The following is a 23,849-nucleotide window of genomic DNA, read 5'->3' as shown; positions in this document are numbered from 1 at the left end:
GCCCTGGGTCTACATTGAAAGAAGGGAGAGGCCCAACTCTTCCAACGTTCCAGATGAACCAGTTTCCCAGCCAGCCATCTGTGTGACAAATCCCTAGACATGAATTGACGCAATCTTGGATATTCTGACCCAAGACACTGGATGACTGCAAACACGTGAGACAGTACCTATCACCAGAGGAACCATCGAGCTGTGCACCATCAACTGACAGAATCATGAAAAATAACAAAACAGTTGTTTAGCTATTGAATGTTGAGTGGTTTGTTACACAGCAATATGGGTAACTGAAACACTATATACCCAGAACCCTGGAAATCATCTTTTCATTTCTCCCCTTCAGCCTCCACATCGAGTTCCCAGTCCCTTTGATTATACCTCCTAAATATTTCTTGAATAGTACTTTTTATTTTTCCATATGCCACCACCCAGTCCAGATTACCATCTTTCCCTTCTCTAGTCTTGGTTGCCTCCTGTAGCAAGAGGAATCCTTTAAAATGCAAATATGATCATAGTGTTCGCTGGCCATCTAGAACTTTCTCATTGATCTCTATGGTTTTTAGGATAAAATTCAATCCTCTTAACATGGCTTACAAATCTGTGCAGGGCCTTTTCTCTGCTTATCTTCCAGCTTTATCTTCCGTGACTCTACATTCCACTTATCCTTGATTTGTTTCAGTTTCTTCAGGGTGTCATGTTGTCTCTTGACTCCTGGCTTTTTTACTTGTTGTTCTTTCTACCTAAAATGCTTTCTCCTAGGGCCATCCCTTCCCTTTCTTCTTTTCAAATTCCTACTCATCCTTCAGGTCTTCGTGTAAATATCATTTCCTCCTGGGAGCCTTCTCTGATCCTCCAAGCCTGGATTAGTTGTCCCTGCCAAGTGTTTCCATATCATTCATCAATTCTTTCATTCATCAAATTTTTATTGAGCTTATACTATGAGTCATACCCTGTGTCATCCTTCCCCTGTAATAGCACTCATCATCCTGTTCTGTAATTATTTGTTTGTCTAGCTCTGCCATGAGCCTGCAGGCTCTTCAAGGAACAAGACTATGTTTATCTCACTCCACTTTGTCCCCCTGGCATTGAACACATAACATACGGTCAATGCGTATGTAATGAATGAATGAAACTAAACTTAGTCTCCATAGATGGAATGGCTCGTGGAATGAAATAATTATTCAATTAGTACTCATTTCTGATCAACATATCACTGAATATTTTAGCAGATATTTGGCAAGAAAAAAAGTTCATGGTTTATTAGAGACAAAGTCCAATTTTTAGTGATAAATTAGGATAAAAACTCAAGTCCTGTTTGGCTTTCTAAAAGCATTAGATATTCATGAATTAAAGGGTTGTCATTGACACCATTGAGTGTTAAGCCAGCAGCTTTGATTCTGGACTGCTGCAAACCTCAGGCTAGATAGGAAAGCTAATGCTGGAGAGTCACTACATCATTTATGTCACAGATAGCACTGGTAGCATCTGAGTACCACTCAGAAAACAGCTTAAATACATCTGCTACAAAAAGATAGGGTGTTAGAAATGTCTATCTACTCTGGAAGACCAAATATACTATACCTCAGAGATGAGTGGTTTCCAGGGGGCTTAGACCTGGTAATTGTGGCCACTCTCAGTGATGACTTTGGTTCAGTAGCTAAGAAATGCTAGGTAGACCAGTTTCCTTAAATAGCCTACCATCTTTAAAAGTCTTCAGATAGGGGCGTTTGGGTGGCTCAGTCGGTTAATCATCTGCCTTTGGCTCAGGTCATGGTCCCGGGTCCTGGGATGGAGCCCTGTGTAGGGCTCCCTGCTCAGCGGGGAGTCTGCTTCTCCCTCTCCCCCTGCTCCTCCCCCTGCTTGTGCTCTTTCTCTAGCTTGTTCTCTCTTTTACACACACGTAAAATAAATAAAATCTTAAAAAAAAAATGTCTTCAGATAATTACCTCTCATTCATGGCCCCATTTCAGGGTAATTTCTGCAATAATCCTGGCATAGTAACCAAAGCATATAGGGGCAGACACACAGGCAAAGTCCCCGCCATCAGGGAAGCCATGTTGGTGACCATCTGTAGCTATTCTTGCTAATGTCACTGTTACGGACCAACAAGGTCCTTGTATTCATCACAAAGCCCTTCTACTTTTAGCCTAATTTCAGTAATCCTTAGGAATATTAGGCATGCAAAGGAAGCCACCACAAGTCCTTTTTGAAAGTATGTTGGATGCAAATAAACATTTCATGTAACAGTTGTTTATTAAATTAAAATGCCGGTTCTATTCCAAAGCATGGTTTCTCTGGGTGCCGGGAATAAGTGTGCATTGTATTTTCCCATGGTTTCTGACTTTTTTTCATTGAGAATATTCTTTTACAGCAAGAAGTAACAACATGATAATTAATAAGATACAGAGGTAGAAGAGACCTTAGTAGTTATTTTTGCTATACCTATCGCCACACACTTGGGGAAGATAAGACCCAGGGAAGATGTGATTTACTCGATCTCTGTTGACATGCAAACATTAGTCAAAAGTGAACTTTTGTTTAGTGTTTTCAATTAAATGTCAATATAGCCTATATCGTCAATACAGCTTATATCATCAAGAATAGGGGAAAACTGGCTTTCTAGCCATAATACCATACAAACATACATGTTTTAGACTCCCTCCATCCCAAACATGACAAATTGGCTCATCACTGAAGATAAATGTTTCTGACTTCTGTATGTGAACTTGGATTCTGTGGGGGCATTTGAATACTAGAACTTGGGTTCGTGTATGCTATGGACAAGTACCACAAACTGGGTGTCTTAAAAACCAGAAACTGATTGTCTCTGAGTTTGGGGAGCTAGAAGTCTGAGATCAAGATGTTGGCAGGATTGGTTCTTTCTGTTGGCTGTGAGAGCATCTGCTCCTTGCCTCTCCCCTAGATTTTGGCATCTTACTGGCAATCTTTGGGTTCCTTGGTTTGGTGAAACATCAGCACAATCCCTGCTTTCATGTGTATGTGACACTTTCCTTGTGTGCACGTCTGTGTCCAAATTTCTTCTTTTTATGAGGTTACAAGTTATACCATATCAGAGGCCCAACCTACTCTAAGATGACCTCACCTTAACTAACTCTGTCTGCAATGACCTTATTTCCAAATCAGATCACATTCTTAGGTACTGGGCAATAAGGCTTCAACATACAGATTTCTGAGGGTGACACAATTCAACCTAGAACAGTATCAGAGAAAAGAGGATATTATGGGATGAAGAGATTGCAAAGATTCTTGGTAGGTAGCTGGTCTACTCTGAGAGATGAGTTCTGGACCAAGATAGATATGAGGAGTTTTCCTGAAGTCTAGACCTGTATCTCAGGATGTGTGGGGATCAGTTTTTTTCCTAGCATCAAGCCAAGCCCTGGGTCTCTGTCCATGGCCACCTGGGAATTTTGTGGCTGCCATATATACACATAGAACAGAATCTCACACAGCCATAAAAAAGATGAGATTGTGCCGTTTGAGACAATGTGAACGGACCTAGAGGGTATTATGTTAAGTGAAATAAGTCAGACTGAGAAAGTGAGAAAGACAAATACTGTATGATTCCACTTATGAGTGGACTCTAAAAACAAACAAACAAAAACACTCCCACCCCCAAAACCAAATGAATAGACAAACAAAAAGCAGACTCCAACCTACAAATACAGAGAACAAATTGATGGTTGCCAGAGGGGAGGGAGATGGGCGGTTGGTCAGAATGGGTAAAGGGGAGGAGGGATACATGTCTCCAGTTATGGAATGAGTAGATCATGGGAAGAAAAGGCACAGCACAGGAATACAGTCAATGATATTGTAATCGTGATGGAATGGGACAGATGGCAACTACCCTTGCGGTGAACAGAGCAAAATGTATAAACTTGTCAAATCATTCATTTGTACACCGGAAACTCCTGTAATACTATATATCAACTATCCTAAAAAAAAAAAAAAAAGACTGTGGATTTGAAACTATTCAGAATAAAGAGAAAAATGACTTGTAGAGTTTATCCCCCAACTTTTCTTAAAGCCCGAAGCTTGGGACACGAATGAATGATCGTGTGCCAGAATTTGCTGAAATTACCTATTTTCTCAATTGCTCCATTCATCACTCTTATTTTGTAGACAGATATGAACTACCTGCCCTCAACATTGGAGCCATGTTCTTTCTGTAAAGAGATGCACAAATAAGTCTTTAAAAATATTGTTAGGAAGTTTTAAATGCCTTAGTGGGTGCCTTTGAAATATCACAATGGATGCTTCCTGGCTGGTGGAACATTATTCAGGTAGGGGTCAGTTCTTCCTCCAACCAGATACCTAGTTCCTCGGCATAGCACCAGCTTGCGGAATATGACAATTCCAGGCACAAAGCAGGAATCAGACATACACATCATGCTTTATGTAAGAGAATTAGCAGAAACTCATCTCAGTGCGCCTTCAAAGGAGGAAACTAAGCGGACAGCCTTGTTAAGTTAGCATATAGGCTTGGAATGCAGTACAACATCCATCATCTCATCAAAATTCAATTAAAATGTGGGTTACTGGCCAAAGAAAAGGAGCCAATTTTCTCTCTCCCTCCCTCCCTGTCTCCCTTGCTCTCCCCTTCTCTCCCCTCCCCTGCCTGTTTGGAAGATTTCTTGGAACATCACTAAGCCCTTAATGGTTCTTTCACTATGGGAGCCAATTTAAAAGGATAGTTTGAGCATTTGAATGACCCTTAATATTAGAAATTAGAATTTGTACAGTTATCTAATTGCTATTAATTTAAAACATGCTGGCGCTAGCCACAGTGGGCAGGGAGGAAGCATATTTTAAGGTCTTCTTTTTAAGGACCATTTTTTAAAAATTTATTTTTTTTAAAGATTTTATTATGTATTTGACAGAGAGAGAGAGATCACAAGTAGACAGAGAGGCAGGCAGAGAGAGAGTGGGGGGGAAGCAGGCTCCCTTTTGAGCAGAGAGCCTGATGCAGGGCTCGACCCTAGGACCCTGAGACCATGATCTGAGCCGAAGGAAGAGGCTTAACCCACTGAGCCACCCAGGCGCCCCTTTAGGGACTTTTGATATAATTATAAAAGTCTTTGGATCCTACAGGATCTTCTTTTATATGGCAGAGAATGTGTAGCGGTGATTATCCACTTAGCTCAGATCCATTCCAGGATTTTTTAAAAAATGTTATTTGCTAACGTATACCAGACTTCACACAGGGAAAAGGTAAGCCCACAGGTCCTGTAACAAGATTTGCAGTGTTAAATGTAATTGGGTCTCAAATTTAAAGCAGTTCAATGTCTTAATTTGTTCTTTTCTTCCTACCATAATATAATGAGGATAAACTTTGACACACAGCAGCTCTGCAAAGAGAAGATTTCTCCGTGTTCATTGTTTCTCAAACCAATCTTCTTTCCTGAAATTTGATTTCTGAAGTGCCTTACAGTCCTTAAGCCAGGTGGCTGCAATGAGTCCACTTGGAACATTCATAATCACCTGAAATAAAAGCACGTTCTAGAAGCCAGACGCACTTAAGACAGTCAGATGGGGTTAGTCACCAAGTAGAAAAAACTCTTTTAACCTCTCGCTAATTCCGCCCAGTGGGCTACCAACTACAGCACAAGTTGCTGAAGGGAATCACCTTGGCTCTGAAATAAATAGTATGAATCTCTGTGGGTTAAGCACGTACGTGTTGTTTTAGACACACAATTCATTTTTCTGATGCTTTGGCCCAAATATCGTCAATTGGAGATCTGCCTTGTGGCTTGAAGGAGGAAAACCACAGTGTGCTTTCCAAAGGGCCCAGAAGAAACCTGCTTAGAGAGGCCCCTCAACCCCAGACTTCAATATTGGAATATTAAATATTATATTTTTTCCAGATCACTTAGCTTTCCAGCTCCAGGAAAGGTCAGTTGAGAAAGCAATATGATTCTTAGAAAATTGAAGAAATACAATATGGAATTTGGGGGTAGGGGGGAGAACCATGGGTTTGGATGTGACCACAGCTGGCCGTGTTTTTGTTTGTTTTTCTGCAAAATCGTCTGGCACAAGTTTTCCATTACTCGGTTAGCCTGAGGAGGAACTGAACTTCATTTCTGATGGAGGCCCCTTGTAAATAGGAGACCTGCCACACCCTATCAATAGAGCCAACTTTCTCGAATTTTTATGAGGTAGAAGTAACTATGTTGACTTAAAAAGAGATATCAGACTTCTTCTCCTTGTTTTTGTTTCCCCCTAAATAGGAAAGCCAGGAGGTTGGTGTTGAAGAATAAACAAGAAGAAAGGTAAACCAATGATTTTCTTTTTATAAAAAAATGATATTAAAGGAAAAGAAGGTGTTACTAAGGAAAAAACCATAGACACTATTAAATTTTGACCTTAAAATTAGCATAATTTTTTTTTAAAAAATCCCAAGTACTACCAGGAATGAAATTGTAAGCACCTGTGTTAATTTTAATGCGATTTTATGCATGTGCCATAGCCCACTATTTCTGCCTCAGTTAGGAAGCTTCCCATTCCAAGTAATAGAAAAAAACAACTCACGTCAGATTAAGTAATAAGGGAATTAATGAGTTTTATGAAACTGCAGTGGTGTGAGTTTCAGAACTGGTATCATTGTTGACTCTGTTTCTTCTATTTTTTTCAGAGCTGTATCTGCCATCTACAGTGTGGGCTTCCGCCTAAGGCTGGACCCCTTGAGGTTATATATATATAGGATATCTGTCAGTACAATTAGCTCCACATGCTTCCTTTCTCTTATCCAGAAAAGAACGCTTTCCTCAACTACCTAACAAAAGTTCTGAGATTCCTGCTGATGGAGCAATGCATTGATCGGTTTAAACCAAGACTGCTGGAACCAATAGCGGTGGCAAGGGGTTGGGATTGTCCTGACTGATCATAACAATCATACCACAGCCCTGGAGCCAATGGAGGGGTTAATTTCACCTACTCAGCATGACTGCTATAGAAGGGTTGTTGGGAAGCTACTCTGGGACACTGAATTCAAGAGTCCCCTTCTTTGGGGTATCTGTTATGACAGGCCGTGAAGAACACTTTAAAGTTATTAGAAATCTCAGTGTTTTTATTGAGCCCCTTTCTGAGAACTATTATGGAAGGAGAGATTGTGAGGTTGTTCAATAGTTTCTCTTTTATGTTCTCTGAATCAGGTAAAGTATACCAATGTGCATACACAAGTCATTCTCAGGGCACCTGGGTGGCTCAGTCATTAAGCATCTGCGTTCGCCTCAGGTCCTGATCCCTGGGTCCTGGGATGGAGCCCCTCATCAGGCTCCCTGCTTAGCTTCTCCTTCTCCCACTCCCCTTCCTTGTGTTCCCTCTCTCGCTGTCTCTCTCTGTCAAATAAATAAAATCTTTAAAAAAAATCATTCTCAAGTTCTACACGGGGGATAAAGATAAGCGACACCGAAGCTGGGAACTACCACAAATGTTCTACCAAAACAACCAAAATTAAATGATTTATTAAAGAAAAAAGATATTTCTTGACCTTACTTCCCCCCTCTCTCACAAAAATAAACTAGTAATTTAGACAAAGGCAAGTGATAAACTCTGCCATTCAAAAGAGTCTCCAGGTAGAAAACACAAGAGCATCTTTCGGATGCTCTTCTGAAACACCAAATGAGACTAGAATCTGGTTTTGCGGGTCACAGAGACGACCAGTATCAGCCCCTTTCGCCAGCTCCTGACTCCCACGCATTCTTTCCTTGGTCTATCAGGACAGACTGTCTAACCCCCTTTCAATACTACCTCATGCTGGCTGTCTGTTCTCCTTAAACCGACCGCGAGGTGGTATTACACGGTCTAGGATGGGTTGAGGCCCTCCAGCCCTCTGGGCAGGGTTCCATGCTTGAATCCTCGGATACTAGTGTTAGAGATTTTCCTCCTAAGTGCTGGGTGAAGGGAAGAGGTAGGGAAATTACTCTTTCCATCAGTATTGTCTCTTGACGTATCACCAATGTTGTATTTAAGGAATTATTATTCCTGCACTGAGAAGTAAATACTTCAGCCATATTCTTGATAGCATTCCTAACGAAAGCACCACTTTCCACTGGAACTCTCTTAGCAGAAGTCAGCCCCTGAATAAAAAGCGCTAATGAATTCCAGCCATTCCCGCAGCTGCCCTGGCCCTTCCCTTGTATCAGCCTTCGCCTCCTGCTTTCGTAAGTTCCAGACGCAAGTATCCCCATTGGATTTATTGCTGCCATTCTTGAGGCTGGACATTAAGAATTTAAAAATGGTCTAAGAATTAAAAAAACATATCTGCCTATTATCAAGGCACTTGCATGATTTCCGAAAGGTATTAATTGTTCAATTAATTTTTCCCCAAGTGTAGGCTGTGGAACCCACGTGTCAGAAGACTTTTTGAGAAGAGTCTGCAGCAGAGTTTTCTGATGAAATATATTTAGGAAAATGCAGATTTAACACATTTACACGGGCCTACTGCAGAACTGCTCAGGCCTTTCATCTGTATTCTGTATCTCTAAGAGAAAGGGGATGCAGTACTTTTCACACTTGTTTGACCATGGAATTCTTTCCTTGAAGAGTATTTCATATCGTACCTCTGAGGAACACACTTTGGGAGATGCTCAAGCCCGTCAAACTACCACGTTTTCTAGGACTCTCTTATCTGCCCGTCTTTTGTCAGTCTTTGTTACTAGCTGTTCCTAGGATTCTGTTCCATGACAGAACCCAGTAAGAAAAGCTTTGCCTTTTTTTTTTTCAAGGACTAGCAGGCTAGGAAAAGGCTCTCAAGCTGTTTTCTCAAGGAGAACAGACCTGATTCAGAATCAGAAGCCTCTGATTCATCTTAATTGTTGTGTTTCTGAGGGCAGAGGACATTTGCCATTAACCTCTACCTGGATCCCTTTTCCGATCTCCAAGTACATTCTGCTATGCAAATGCAAGTTCATAATAAACTTGGAAAGTGGTAACGCTCTGGTTTTAGACAAATGACGTAAGCTTTAGGGAAGCGGGTTTTGCAACCCACTTTGAAGGCGAGGGTGGATGCGACACACGTAAGCTGCAAATGGAGATGAGGATTTGGTGTCAGCTACAAGTTCATGTTCAGATCTGAGTCAGCCCCAAGGGTATAGATCTCTAATCGCGGCACGAAGGGGCTGTCGCTGAAAGGCTTGCAGGCGGCTCCCAGAACAGTAACAGGACCACACGATGGAAGGGCTCTTCCAGGACCGAATACCAAGATGAATTCTCTCTTTGTTTAAGCCGAGAGTACATATCACTATAGAATTTCGTGATTGAATAAATTCTAATAAACTGTCTTATCTGGTGTGGATTTAGAAGAAGGCTGTCTGTATTTTGTAATGTTCTTATTTTTTCATATTGTAAAAGCAATAGATGGTCAGTGTGGGCAAAACACACAAAAGCATGCAGACAGAATAAAATCACCCATAATCTCACTAATCAGAAGAAACTGCTATCAGTATTTTGTTTATCCATTTCAGTATTTTATTTCCTTCTGAGTTGGTACATATTTCTTTTGCACAATGGTGTGTGAGTATTTCTGCACTCTCTGTGGCCCTCATGATGTAGGCTGGAGTTTGTCTTGGGGGTAGACTCTCTTTTCTCAGAAGAGCTATCCTGATAAGCCTGTCTAGCCATAAAGATACAAGTTCAGCAGGAGTTTGGTTTTTTTTTTTTTTCCATACTGTAGCCCTAATGGTAGAGTAGTTTTATTGCTATAACTTGCATTATATTACTACCAACATATGGTAATACCAATGCTAATGGAAACTGCGAACCTTTTTTATATGCTAGAATATGTCCTATTTTAAATACATTCCCCGATTCAATTCTCACAATAACACTATGTCATATGTTCTATGATGCCTCATGTCTAACACACAGAGTGGATAAACAACTTGCTCAAGGTCATGAGTAGTAAGCGGTAGAGCTAGACTCTGAACTTGGACTTTCCAACTCCAGAGTCTGTGTTCCTTCTTTAGGTTGAGGTGTTCACTGAGACATTTGGTAAGGTAAAGGCTGCTTTCATTGTGGACTGAGGGCAGCTGTAAGAAATCATCATGATAATGACTGACTTGATCTCATTCCTCTAGCATGTTCATACATAAGGGGAGAATTCCAAGGGACAGGAAAGGGTAAAGGAGGGAAGAGAGATGGAGTGAAAGAGCACACACTCCAGTTGAGTGTGTCTTTCAGGCCACAGCTGGCCAGAGGCCACAGCTAAGGAGGAGGAAAAGACATGGCTCCCTGTGAACAGGTGTGGCCAATGGATTTTTTTTTTTAAGATTTTATTTATTTATTTGACAGAGGGAGATCACAAGTAGGCAGAGAGGCAGGTAGAGAGAGAGGAGGAAACAGGCTCTCTGCTTGGCAGAGAGCCTGATGCGGGACTCGATCCCAGGACCCTGAGATCATGACCTGAGCCAAAGGCAGAGGGTTAACCCACTGAGCCACCCAGGCGCCCCATGGCCAATGGATTCTAAGAGCGATGACACATGAATTGTAATTTGGTGTTTTCTTTCTTGCCTTGTGATTTGGCTATGCTATCCTTAAGCCATACTTAAGCTGATTAAACCACAAGAGTCCTGTTAGCTGGTGGCTGAAGAATAAAGAAGTGACGGTTTGTGACCAAGTTTAGGGCTTAAGTATCAAAAGAATGATGAAATAGGCAAAGGGCCTGAAGAATCCAGCGGCAGCCGTGGAAGGGTGGAAGGTGGAAAGCCACAACCAGGACACACTGAAGGTCATCACAAGTAACCGAAGAGAGGACCCGACTTCCCAGAGACCTGTAGGATGGGGCATGGATTTATATTTGGATATTATGGGGAAACTCAATCCTCTAAGCCTTGAAAGCTGGGGCCACTTGGGTAACATATAGAATACAAAACATATGTCATATATTTTACTTATGAAAACTTGAATCTTGGGGTGCCTGGGTGGCTCAGTCATTAAGCATCTGTCTTCAGTTCAGGTCATGATCTTGGGTCCCCGCATCGGGCTCGCTCCCTGCTTGGTGGGAAGCCTGTTTCTCCCTCTCCCACACCCCCTTGCTTGTGTTCCCTCTCTCGCTGTGACCCTATCAAATAAATAAAATCTTTAAAAATTAAAAAAAAAACTTGAATCATATGTATCATTTGCTATCATGGCTTTTTAAAAAAGATTTTATTTATTTTATTTAATATTTATTTATTTATTATTTCATTTATTTATTGAGAGAGAGAGCGAGAGCATGAGCAGAGGGGAAGGCCAAAGGGAGAGGGAGAAGCAGACTCCCCATTGAGCAGGGAGCCCAAGATATCATGGCTTTTTAATGTAATATTTTAGCGCCAGTATTTTTTTTTAAAGATTTATTTATTTATTATTATTTTAGAGAGGGAGAGTATGAACGGGGGGAGGGGCACAGGGATGCAAAGAATCCCAAGCAGACTCCTCGCTGAGTGTGGAGCCTGACGGGGCTCAACCTCCTGACCCTGAGATCATGACTTGATGGGAAATCATCAGTGGGGATGCTTAGTCAGCTGAGCCACCCACGTCCCCCTTTAGTCAGTATTTTCACAATGTAAATGAAATGTTTTTGAAAATGCAGTTTTTCAATGGTAGAATGTTATAATAATGATATACCATTATTTTCACAACTATTTCTCTATTGCTAGATATCTAGAATGTCTTTCTAATTGTTTTGCTAATATAACTAACAGTGTGATTTTAGTACAAAAGTACAAAAGCACAATGAATATAGTCAATAATATTATAATAACATTATATGGAGACAGGTGGTGACTGTACTTATTGTGGGATACGTTGAGTACTATATAGAATTGACAAATCACCATGCTATACACCTGAAACTAATGTAACATTGTATGTTAACTATACTTCACTAATAACTATATTAACTAATAACTAATAACTATACTTCACTATACTTCACTAATAAGTACTAACAACAAATAAAGTTTAAAAATGAAATAATTTAGAAAATAACAATGTAAGACAAGGATACTCATTATCACCTTTTACTAGTGATCTTAACAATACAGTAACACATGAAAAAATGAAGATGTAATTGGAAAGAGAGAGAATAATCTTTTTTTTTTGTAGATGATGATTGACTATATAAAAGATGCCTGAGAAACAACAATCAATGTGTTACAACTAATAAGAGAGTGCCACAAATTTGCTGGTCCAAGAGAAACGTTAAAAAAGGTGGTATTTTTGTATACTAACAAAACAATTAAAAAATTATGGTCTTTAAGTTATCTTTTGATCAAAATCCCAAGAGGTAGTTTAGAGAAACTTCACAGCTTACCCTAAAATTCATATGGAGGAGTAAAGTCCCAAAATGACCAAGACAATTTTGAGAAAGGAAGGAAATTTGCCCTTCCATGTATCAAGGCTTAATCTCAAAATATACTAATTAAGAAGTGTGATATTGGTGTAGGGATAGACAAATAGACCAAATGGAATGGAAAAATGTCTGAAAACAGACTCTCAGATTTATGCAAAATAGCCCCTCACAGAAGTGACATTACAAATCAGTAAAACAAAAGATGAATTATTTCATAAGTGGTTCTGGGAAAACAGACTATCCAAAGGGAAAAAACACTAAACCTTACTTTACTTGATTAAGATCTGAATGTGAAATTCAGAACTTTAAAAAATTTTAAGAGTAGATAGCAGAATATCTTTATAGAATTGTAGTGAAGGATTTCTAGAATGGGACTCAAGAAGCACAAAACAGGGACGCCTGGGTGGCTCAGTTGGTTGAGCAGCTGCCTTCGGCTCAGGTCATGATCCCGGCGTCCTGGGATCGAGTCCCACATCGGGCTCCTTGCTCCGCAGGGAGCCTGCTTCTCCCTCTGCCTCTGCCTACCACTCTGTCTGCCTGTGCTCGCTCGCTCTCTCTCTAACAAATAAATAAATTAAAAAAAAAAAAAAAATTTAAAAAAAAAAAAAAAAAAAAAGAAGCACAAAACATGTACAAATATTCATATATTTACTATGTCAAATTAAAAATCGACTGTTGAAAGACATGATGAAATTCACAGGACAAGCCACAGATGGACAGAAGCATTTGCAATGCATGTGATTGATAAAGGAGTCGAATCTAGAATCTTCACAAAATCCCTAAAAAGTAATAAAAAAAGAAAAGCAGTTAAATAGGAAAATTGGCAAAAGAAATGAATGGACAATTCACAGAAGTGAAACTGAACCATCCAATAAAGATGTGAAAATATGCTCAATTTTACCGTAGCCGGGGGGAATGCTAATCAAAATGAGGAAGCACCATTTTCCTTCCACCAGACCGGCAAAAATTAAGAAGGCTGACATAGTAAGTTTTGGGTATGATGGAAGGAATGGATCTTCCACACATTGTTATTAGATTAGCAGAAAAAATCACTTTAAAAAGGAGTTTGGTGGGGTACCTGGGTGGCTCAGTCAGCTGAGCATCCTACTCTTGATTTCAGCACAGGTCATGATCCCAGGGTCCTGGGTTTGAGCCCCACACTGGGCTCCTTGCTCAGCAGGGAGTCTGCTTCAGGATTCTCTCTTCTCCTCCTCCCCCGTTCCCCACACCCTTGCATGCACTCTCTCTAAAAAAACAAAACAAAACAAAACAAAACAAAAGGCAGTTTGGTAATACCTAGTAAGGCTGAAGGTACTCAAAACAGAACTTATGAATGATAGAAAATAAAAAGGCAATAAAGTTGATACTCCTGTGAGCACTCCTTGATAGCATTCCCCCACTTTGAGCCCAAATCCTGAATTTTGTATTATTCCTTGGCTTTGCTTTACTTTTATCACATATTATATGCCTCCCAGGAGAACTTAATGCTTCATTTTCTTTTTCTTTTTTAATATTTTATTTATTTTTTTGACACAGAGAGACACATGAGAGAGAGAGAACACAAGCAGAGGGAGTAGGAGAGGGAGAACAGACTTCTCATGGAGCAGTGAGCCTGATGCAGGGCTCTATCGCAGGACCCTTAGATCATGACCTGAGCTGAAGGAAGATGCTTAATGACTGAGCCACCCAGGTGCCCCAATGCTTAGTTTCCTATTGTCTTTGGAAATTATGTCAATTGTGTCACAATGTATGTCATATGGGGTGTCTTGTTATTTTTGGTATATGTGCTGCCCAATTAAGCACAAGGCGGCTTGTTATTTTAACCTATTATTTTTCCTGAGATTCATCCAAATGTATGTGTACACTTTGTAGTTTGCTCATTTTTCACTGCTAAAGTGAGATGGCATAATTTATATCCAAACAGCACTGTGAGGGTCATTCTTGAACATGTTTCATGGAGGACATTTGTGAAAGTTTGAGTTTCTCTAGAGTTTAGGCTAAGGTAGTTATGTTTTAGAGGTGAAATTGCTACATTAAGGGGTATGAGCTTCATCAGTTTCACTAAGCTAAAGCAGAATTATTTACCAATATATAATCTTTGAAAAAAATCTTTCACGCCCCCTCCACAATCTGGCAACCACCATTTTGTTCTCTCAATTTAAGAGTGGGGTTTTTCTTTTTTTTTATCTTTTTATCTTTTTTCTTTTTATTTATTTATTTGTTTTGTTTCTTCAAATCCATATAGGAGTGAAATCATATGGTTTTTTTCTTTCTCTGGCTGACTTATTTTACTTTAGGTCCATCTATGTTGTTGCTAATGGCTAGTTGTCCTTTTTTATGGCCGAGTAATATTCCTGCATGCGTTTGTGTGTGTGTGTGTGTGTGTGTGTGTGTGTGTCTCTGCACGTGTGTGCACATAAAGCACATCTTCTTTATCCATTTATCTATCAATGGTTGCTTGGGTTGCTTCTGTATTTTGGCTATTGTAAATAATAACATAGGGGTCATATATATGTCAATAAACATAAGGGTCAATGCATTTTTTCCAATTAGTGGTTTTTTTTTGTTTGGTTTTTGTTTTTTTGATAGATATCCAGTAGTGAAATTACCAGATCATATGGTAGTTCTAATTTTAATTTTTTTGAGAAATTTCCATACTCTTTTCCACAGTGGCTGCACCAGTTTGCATTCCCATTGACAGTGCTTGAGGGTTTTCTTTTTTCCACATCCTCACCAACACTTGTTTTTAAGTGTTGTTTTACTTTCACCATTCTGACAGGTGTGAGCTGATAGCACAATGAGATAGGAAATGAGATTAGGAAAATGATGAGTGATGTTGAGCTCTTTTCCTGTGTCTGTTGGCCATCTGCCTGTCTTCTTTGGAAAAAATGTTTATTTAGATTCTCCATCCATTTTTAAATCAGATTAGTTGGTTTTTTAGTGTTGAGCTGTTTAAGTTCTTTATACATTTTGAATGTTAACCTCTTACCATATACATTTTTATCAGTAGTGTTTGAGTTTCCATTGCTTCATGTCTTCACTAAGTATTGGTGTCATCAAAGTTTTTAAATTTTTATCAATTCAGTGTGCTTAAAATGACATTCATAATGGTTTTCATATGCATTTTCTTCTTAATGCAGTTGAATATATTTTTGCTTTTTTTGGTTGTTCATATTTTATACGATGTCACTCTTCATTTTTTGTCCATTTTTAAAATTGACCTGTTTGTATTTTTCTTATTGATATTTTCGAGTTCCTTATACAGTTTGGATACTAATTCTCTGTTGGTTGTACCTGGGACAAAACTTCTCTTGGTTTGTAGCCTTTTAAAAACTTTCTTTTTGCAATATGGAAGTTTTTAGTTCTTAATATAATTGAATGACTTTCTGTTTTGGAGGGGTATAGGGAGAGTCTTGTCTTACTGTTGTTTTAATTTACATTTCTTTGATCATCAGTACAGTTGAACATTTTTTTTCATGTTTACTGGCCATTTATATTTCTTTTCTTTTCTGTCCAGCTTTTTTTTTTTTAAAGATTTTATTTATTTATTTGACAGACAGAGATTATAAGTAGGCAGAGAGAGAGAGAGAGAGAGGAGGAATCAGGCTCCCTGCTGAGCAGACAGCCCGATGCGGGGCTCGATCCCAGGACCCTGGGATCACGACCTGAGCCAAAGGCAGAGGCTTTAACCCACTGAGCCACCCAGACCCCTCTGTCCAGCTTTTTAATGTTCCTTTGCCCACTTTCTATTCATTTGCAAAGGACTTCATATGTTGAAGATATTAACTTTTTGGCTTATTTGTTGGGAATATTAACCCAAGTTTTTCATCACTTTTAAATTTTGCCTAAAATTCCCTTTATTATGTATTTAAACATATTTAAAACTATCATTCTTTCATTTTTTTCACTTAACACTTTAATTCATCTGAGATTAATTTTATTGTGAAGAGGTGACATTAATTAACTATTCCTCCTGTATCCACTGATTTATGATACCATTATTATTATACACTAAAATTTTCATGCTTATTTGGGTCTATTTCTGGGCCATACACTTTGCTGTGTTAATTATGATCAGTTTATTAATTCTTGCCCAAGATATGTACTTGTTTACTTTTATCTTTGTTGTAAATGTTACTGTTTGGTAAGACAAATTACTTTGATTAGTCCTCCTTTTGAAACTTTCTTGGATCATCTCAGAATAGGTATTCTACATTTAGCCAATCAAACACTCCACTTGTTTCCCAGAGTGTTACCATATAAACAAGGTGTAGCTTCTCAATATTCAAAGTATTGGAAAACATGAACTATCATCCAAACTTTTCATGGATTCAGAAGGAACTGATGAATGCTCCAGGATCAGAGCTTGGGATAATAATTCATGCTGGAATAAATTTAAAAAAAAAAATTCATGCTGGCCCATGCAGAGTGGGAGTGTAGTGCTTGAGGAAATGTTTATGGGGCTTCCTAGAGTTATACTTCAGTCACTTTCCTGCCACAGTATTTTCTAAAGAAACCAGGTTTTCTTGGATAATGTCATTATTCTTGCTGGAAAAATGAAATGCCTTGATTGAGTGTTGTCAGTGAATCTGTTAGCAGTGAAATAATATTGTGACATAGGAATCACTGCGTGTGCCCTCAGGGTCACCTCCCCATTGGGGTGGTTAGAAAGAGACCCTTCCTTTGTTCAGGCCTTTGCTGTTGAGGTTGAGAAAGTGGAGGTCCCATTGTGAAACAAAGATTGGGCTGGACAAACGTGTTATCAGGCAGGCTACTTTTTCCCAGCTCTGGAGACCAGATTTGGGGAGGGTAGAGGGGCTTTGGGAGTGTCGTGTGTCAGGGCAGAGGTCAGTGGGGCTCTGCTGGAGAGACCCTTTAGCATCCGTTCCAGCAAATGCTAAGATGCCCAATGTCACATCCTAAGGGCCAGCTCTTGTCTGTCTTCTCAGAGAAAGAAATCAAACCCTAGGGGGTAAAAATGGAATTCTAAGTCCATTTGAGAATTTTTAAGTATACATTTACTATAAAAAGAATGTTCTGCTCCCCCATTTGAGTGTAAATTAAATTCTGCCAAATTCCAGCTCTGCTCAGAGGTCCTCCTAGTTGGTCTCATGTGAGGTCCCAGACACGAGAGCCAAGCACGGTTGAATAGGAGGTTAACCTAGTCACTGTTGATGAAACACACAATTATGTAAAATCTTATACTCATCCAGAGTAAGTCACTTATTAGTATTATACCTCATTTCTTGTCTATGGAATAACAAGGTGTATATATACATGCCCAAAATGCTGGCTTTTTAAAAAGATTTTATTTATTTATTTGTCAGAGAGAGAGAGAGAGCATGAGCAGGGGGAGCAGCAGGCAGAGGGAGAAGCAGGCTCCCCACTGAGCAGGGAGCAGGATGCTGGGCTTGATCCCAGGACCCTGAGATCATGACCTGAGCCGAAGGCAGACGCTTAACCCACTGAGCCACCCAGGCGTCCCCAAAATGCTTTTTGATAAACGAAACGATGCTGGCACAACCACCTTTGATGAAATGATGCTCAAGAAGTTTAGGAAAAGTTCTACTTTGTTATGTATAAACATTTTCCTGTGGTTTCGAGTCACTCGGAAGAACTATTAAGGGGAAGGGCATGGTTCGGGAAAGCACTGAACATGGGGGCTTCTAAAATAGCCGTCTTTGGGGACAATACACCAACAATGCTGCCCCAAAGTGTTAAGAATTGTAGCAATACAACTGGCTGATCGACGGCTCTTTGAGCTTCTCAGAATGACCCAAGACCCTCCGAAAATAAGTATTTTCCTCAGCCGTTTCTCAGTATGTTTGTCAAAGGAAGTGACACTTAGGAAAGCAAGTGTGTAGCAGCTGACAGAAAAGCCAAGAGAAGATTAACTGTGGGTTGTAAACGGGTGGCCTGAGGACAAACTTAGACTTGCAGATGTATTTTGGGGGGGGGGGGAGTCTCACAAGTTGGCTTGGCACACATTGGGAAATGTTTTGAATTGTTGTCAACATTTAAAAGGCTGCAGATTTCATAAGCAAACAATTGCTTGGCGTCAGGTAGCCGCCTCTTTTTTTAGACCGAACTGTTCTTTTGCCCGTTTGCCGTAGACTACACCACTCTATTTCCCACTTTTGCTTCCTACAGTACATAACTGGTCCCTCCAGTCACTTGAGTTTGTAACCCCCCGACTCTGATCATGTCCAAGGATGGGGCAGGGTCCTTTGTGGTCTAAATTTGGACCCTACCAAGAAGTCCTTAGGTCTTGAAGCAAGTCCGTGGAAAGCAAGCTAGTCCAGCAGGTCTGAGGTAGAATGTTATTCTTTTGGTAAAGACATTCTCTGGAGAGCACGTGTTGTGATAACAATCTTCTCTTTGTAGTTGAACGGAATCTCATTTAAGTAAGGATGGATATAGGCCACCGCTCTGAGAGCCACTCAAACTCTCTCAGGCAAGGGAAAGAAGTCATTTATCTATGGAAAGGGTGGCAACCACTAGCTGCCTACCGCACTTGGCAAAAAAGAACCAGAATACGAATCCGCGGCGGCAATTGGAACACTGCGTCTTAGAGCGATGGGAGCTTTCACAGAATTTGCTTGCTTTTAGCAGCACGGCTTACAAATCTGAGACACAGGGCCAGGCAAGGTGCATGTGTACTGTGGAAAGTTCATGGCATTAGCAGGAAGCCTCTGTTTTGCAGCCAATTTCCTGGCTCCACAATGGAGAAAAAAAAGCCCTCAGTGAAATGACTATATGTAGACAGTGAGCGGGAACATTGGAGAAGCGCTAAGGACAGTGGCAGAATCTAGCGACTTCACGGGGTTGGCTTGGTTCTCTCCGGCCAGTGCTGGAAACGCTCCAGCATTTGGTTGTTTCAGATAATTTCCACTGGCATTTGCAGGGTCTCTCCTGGTGACTGTGTGTCTCAGCTCAAGGAGTCTGAATCCTTCCGTGGAAGGCAATTCCTTAGTGATTCCTACAACCAGCTGTGAAGTTCGATTTGCCTTAAAGAGCTGACCTCAAAAATGGAACAAGATGCATATGCAAACATGCTTCATGGCCATCATCTGACTACGTAACCCCAGACCCGAAGCTACAAGGGAGCGAGCCTGATTCTCTCTTCCCCAAGTCCGAAAGCTGACCCCTCCTACCCCCCAAATAATAGAGTACAAAGTTGATTTGAGTATTTTATTTATAAATGTACATTTACTATAAAAGCTGTTGCATTTTAGACAACTTTTAATTTTTCTTTTTTTTTTTTTTAACTATTTCTCAGAGGCATTTTAGAATAAATATTTTTAAATGAAGGTTAGTATAACTGATAGAGAACATTGGCCCACCCAGAGCAGTAACACCTTTCGGACGGACTCACATACGAGGTGGATCATTTCAGTTTGTTACGTCTTACACTGTGTATAGATAACTAGAATAGGTCTTGCATTAATAACACTACATAGAAAGAATGAGGAAATGACATGGTTTGCTAGTTAGTGAAAAACAAAGGGTTACTCTTTTTTTCTTAAGAAAGAGAAAGGACTAGCTTTTGGAGCGTGAGGGGAAAAACCGTATATTTCCTCAAGAACAATAAATCACTCACTTGCCTCATCTGCTTTTTAAACAAGCGCAGTTCCATTGTAGCTCAACAGAGCAGAGCTTTTTCTTTTTTTTTTTTCCCCTGGGATCTCAAAGATTATTTGAAAAGAAATAGATCATACTCGCTATGCTGCATTGGAAAAAACAAGATCTAGTCTGCCCGAGATGCCATGTAACAGACTCCAAATGAAATAGAAATCAAATATAAATAGAAACAGTTGGCAATTAGAATTTAGAAAATGTTGGAGATTATTCTGTGCTGGTGACTATTGTTCATTATGGGAAAGCACATTTCGCAGCTGGAGAATGGGGCTTTATTTTTCTTGACTCGATTCAGGCTTCAATACATGTACAATGAGGCTCACTAAGAAATATGTATAAATGGGTTTGTGAAAACAGAGGAGAATGTGCATTATTCATATAGTCCTTACATAACAGATGGAGTTCCACATGTAAAAAGTATTCTATAAAAATCGGTTATGAATGATCATATTGTACATGTTTTGTGCATTATTTGTGGCAAAGTACTCTGCTAATATCATGCAAAGTGTAAACATCCACATTATCAAAATATTTAATAAAACATGCAAGTGGTTAATCAAAATATTGAACTTAATCTGTACATTTTCAAAACTTTTAAATTTTTTTTCTATTTTGCTTTTTCTTTTTTTTTACATTTTTTTTTTCCTGTAAAACAGCGAACACCTCCACGAGAAGTCTTAGTGACGTGGAAGTGACTTCACCTCTCTTCAACATACTGTATCCAGAATTCATCACTGACTATGTGCAACAGCTTCGCATTTTCTAAGGCACAATTTTTTAATGAAATGATGTGTAAATTCCAATCTAACAACAGCTCTTCCAAATGACAAGATGGTCAAACTACCTCCAGTGGCTGAGGGAATTTCTGCACTTACATGGAACCCGCATGCAGAGAACAGTCTAGCATGTAAATAAATAATTGCTAGCCCTACTCAATAAGACACAGGAAAAAAAAATTTTTGCTTACATAAACAGAAAAACATCTACTTGATCTCTTTGTATGACTACATTAACCTATTAGGAGTATATCCATAGTCTACATTCACAAAATGTCATCTTCACTTATTTGCCGTTATTTTAAGGCAGAATAAATAGTTCCCCTTTCCCCAGTCTTAAAGAAAAACAGCCTGGAGATCTAAAACGTGATGCTTTTTAGTAACTGGAGTCCTTTCTTGGCCAGCGGAAACTCATCACACAGGGCAGACAGGAAGCCAGCTCTCCACAAGAGCTCCGCTCTAAAGTTCTAGAATTGTCGACAGTCAAGAGGGTTGGTGATACAGGAGAACGGGAGAGGGCAGATGTCCGCTGCGGTGGGCCGGGCGCACTGTGAGTTGGAAGTTCTTCTTGCTGATCGCACGTTGGTGGCTCATGACGACATATGTCATTGAGTTCTAGGAGGAGGGTCTTAATGCTTTGCTTTAGACACCTTCGGGCCCCCAAGAAGAACTTGTAGGCAAGGGTGAGCCCTGGTCACACTTCATGATGGACTGATCTTGGTGAGAGCTTCCAAAGGCCTCACACGGAGTCTCTTATTCAATCTACAACCTGAAGAGAAGCAAGCACCAAAACCCTCCCGGCTCTCACTGACCCACCACTCTTCTGGAGATAAAACTTCCTCACAGATTTTGGTAAGAACTTCGGAGACGATGACTGAAATACTTCCCTATGGTTTCTTCCTACCCTTGGGCAGTGTCCCCACAGAGTAAGTCTAGCTGATACTGCAAGGGTTCGCTTTATTTAACGGACCAGCCTCTATGAATGACAGAACTTCCAAAGCACACAAAATCTAATACTAACGGCACAATAATTTATTGGTAGGACTTCCACCTCCAAAGGTAAGTAACAGATGTCTCGGGATTACAGTATGTAGTATCAGACTAGCGTCTCTGCGTGAAAAAAAAGTTATAGCTCAGAGCTCTACGGTGTGATTTTTAGTTTCTGAAATGCATGAATGCTAGGCTTCCATCTAAGAAGACGACACATCTCAAATTGGCATGTCTTGCACTTTCTGCAGCTCAATTCTGTAAACATGAAGTATTTAATTCCTAAAAATACTACAATGAAACAGGTTTATTGCCTCATTCATCTCAGGAACTCCCAGAGAAGAGAAGAACCCATCTGAAACCATGAGCCTGTTGGCCCACGGTAAGACCTTCGTGTGAACTACAGGATCACGACGCTGTATTTATTCGTTTGTATATACTGTGCAAATGCAAAACCAAAAGAAAACAAAAATCAAAACCGAAATGGAAAACCAGGAAGAATGCAAACACTGTGCTACAGAAGAACAGATACCATCTTTTAGAACAGCCTTTCCGAAATTAGGAAGACGCCAAGGAGCCCCCGCACTTGGGATTTGGTGAAACGGTTGCCAGGGGACACCCTCCAGAAAGAAATGGTGAGTGATCTGGAAGCTTGAAAAGCACGTCACAATGTTGTGGGCTGGCCAGCACCTGCGACAAAGAACACGAGGTAGTATTTGGTTAGAGGATGCAACACTTCTTGCCTCAGGGCACTGGTAATGACCTCAAATCTCTTCTCCCTCTGAGGGGGTTTGTCCCCCTCTGCTGCTCCAAGTGCGGCCCAGGGAAGAGAAGTACTGGCGTCACCAGGAGGTGGTCAGACAGGCCCTCCTGAGTCCCATTCCAGAATGTAACAAGGAGTCCTGGGGATTCATCTGCCCTGTCAAGTTTGGTTGAAATCCTCTGGATTTCACCCTTCAGCCAAATGATCTTCGTTAAACTCCCTACCTTGTCTTCTAGGGGCAAATAAGCAAGAAAACATTCTCTCTTCTCTGGTCCTTTAGGTTTTGGTTTCTAGAAGAATAAATACATTGCAACTGGAGGAGTGTGACATGGGATTTACATATGGACTCATACACATTTGCTAGACTTAGTAAATAAAAACACAGAACACCCAATAAAATTTGAGTTTCAGGTAAACCACAAATTTAAAAAAATAAATTTTTTTTAGTATAAGTATATCCCATGTGATATTTGAGATATACTTGTGCTAAATCCTGACCATGGAATATTTGGGACCTACAGTTACTAAAAAAAAAAAAGATAATTGTTTATCTGAAATTCAAATTTAAAAGGGCAAAAACATTCTAATGGGGGCATCTTCTATTTTATCTGGCAACTCCATCTAGAAGGATGGTTTGGGTTCCGTATTTCCTGCTGAAACCTTCACAAAGTTTCTCTTTCATTGGAGGCACTAGAGTTGTAATGAGGCAATTGCAACACTGGAAAAGACCCTGGGGATTTTGCAATAAATGCATTTCACCAGAATGAATGACGGAACAGACTCAGAGACACAGTCACCCAATACCCAAGCACAAATGGCACGAGTTAACCACGTGATGGCTTGATTTGTGGCAGGTGATTTGTTTTGCACTTCCATTCCCATTTACATATGAACTTAAAAACTATTTACATTGCTTTTAGGAATTGCATTTTAATATGCTGTTATGCAATTTCTCCCCTCCAACAGAAAAATTTCATTTAAATGTGACTAGTTACTTGAAGAAAATAGGATTATATATCCAGGCTTTATTATTCCACACAATGAAATCATTTTGTTTCACTTAGAACGCCTATGATGTAAACCATCCCTTCCATCTACCCATCCCCCACCCAACTCATATCAGAATCAAATAAAAAAGAAAGAAAAATGATTTTTTAGCCATTTCTTTCCATTCTGACTTTTTTTTTTATTGCATCTGGGATATACTCAACCAATTCAACTATATTTATACTTCTCGAGCCAACTATTATCTCCTCTACTGATTCACATTTAAGCTAATATATTTGTTTCTTCTGACACCAAGAAAGAAATGAGCACTATTCTCAGATATGCCGGTCAT

The 23,849-nt window shown here is 39.9% G+C and overlaps 1 protein-coding gene across 1 annotated transcript in view; it reads right to left on the bottom strand.

Moving 5' to 3' along the window:
* Positions 1 to 19,525: 19,525 nt before the first annotated feature.
* LIMCH1 (LIM and calponin homology domains 1) overlaps positions 19,526 to 23,849 on the bottom strand; it is a 326,880-nt gene continuing 322,556 nt past the window's right edge. Inside the window, exon 35 of the mRNA XM_080797210.1 lies at positions 19,526 to 22,437. Coding sequence (XP_080653336.1) covers positions 22,412 to 22,437 — 26 coding nt within the window. The 3' untranslated portion in view covers positions 19,526 to 22,411. The remainder of the gene's footprint in view (positions 22,438 to 23,849) is intronic.

Source organism: Martes martes (assembly GCF_963455335.1).
Source record: "Martes martes genome assembly, chromosome: 2".
NCBI classification, from domain to species: Eukaryota; Metazoa; Chordata; class Mammalia; order Carnivora; family Mustelidae; genus Martes; species Martes martes.
The sequence above is the reverse complement of the archived record's forward strand: the minus strand, read 5'-3'. Positions and strand labels throughout refer to the sequence as shown.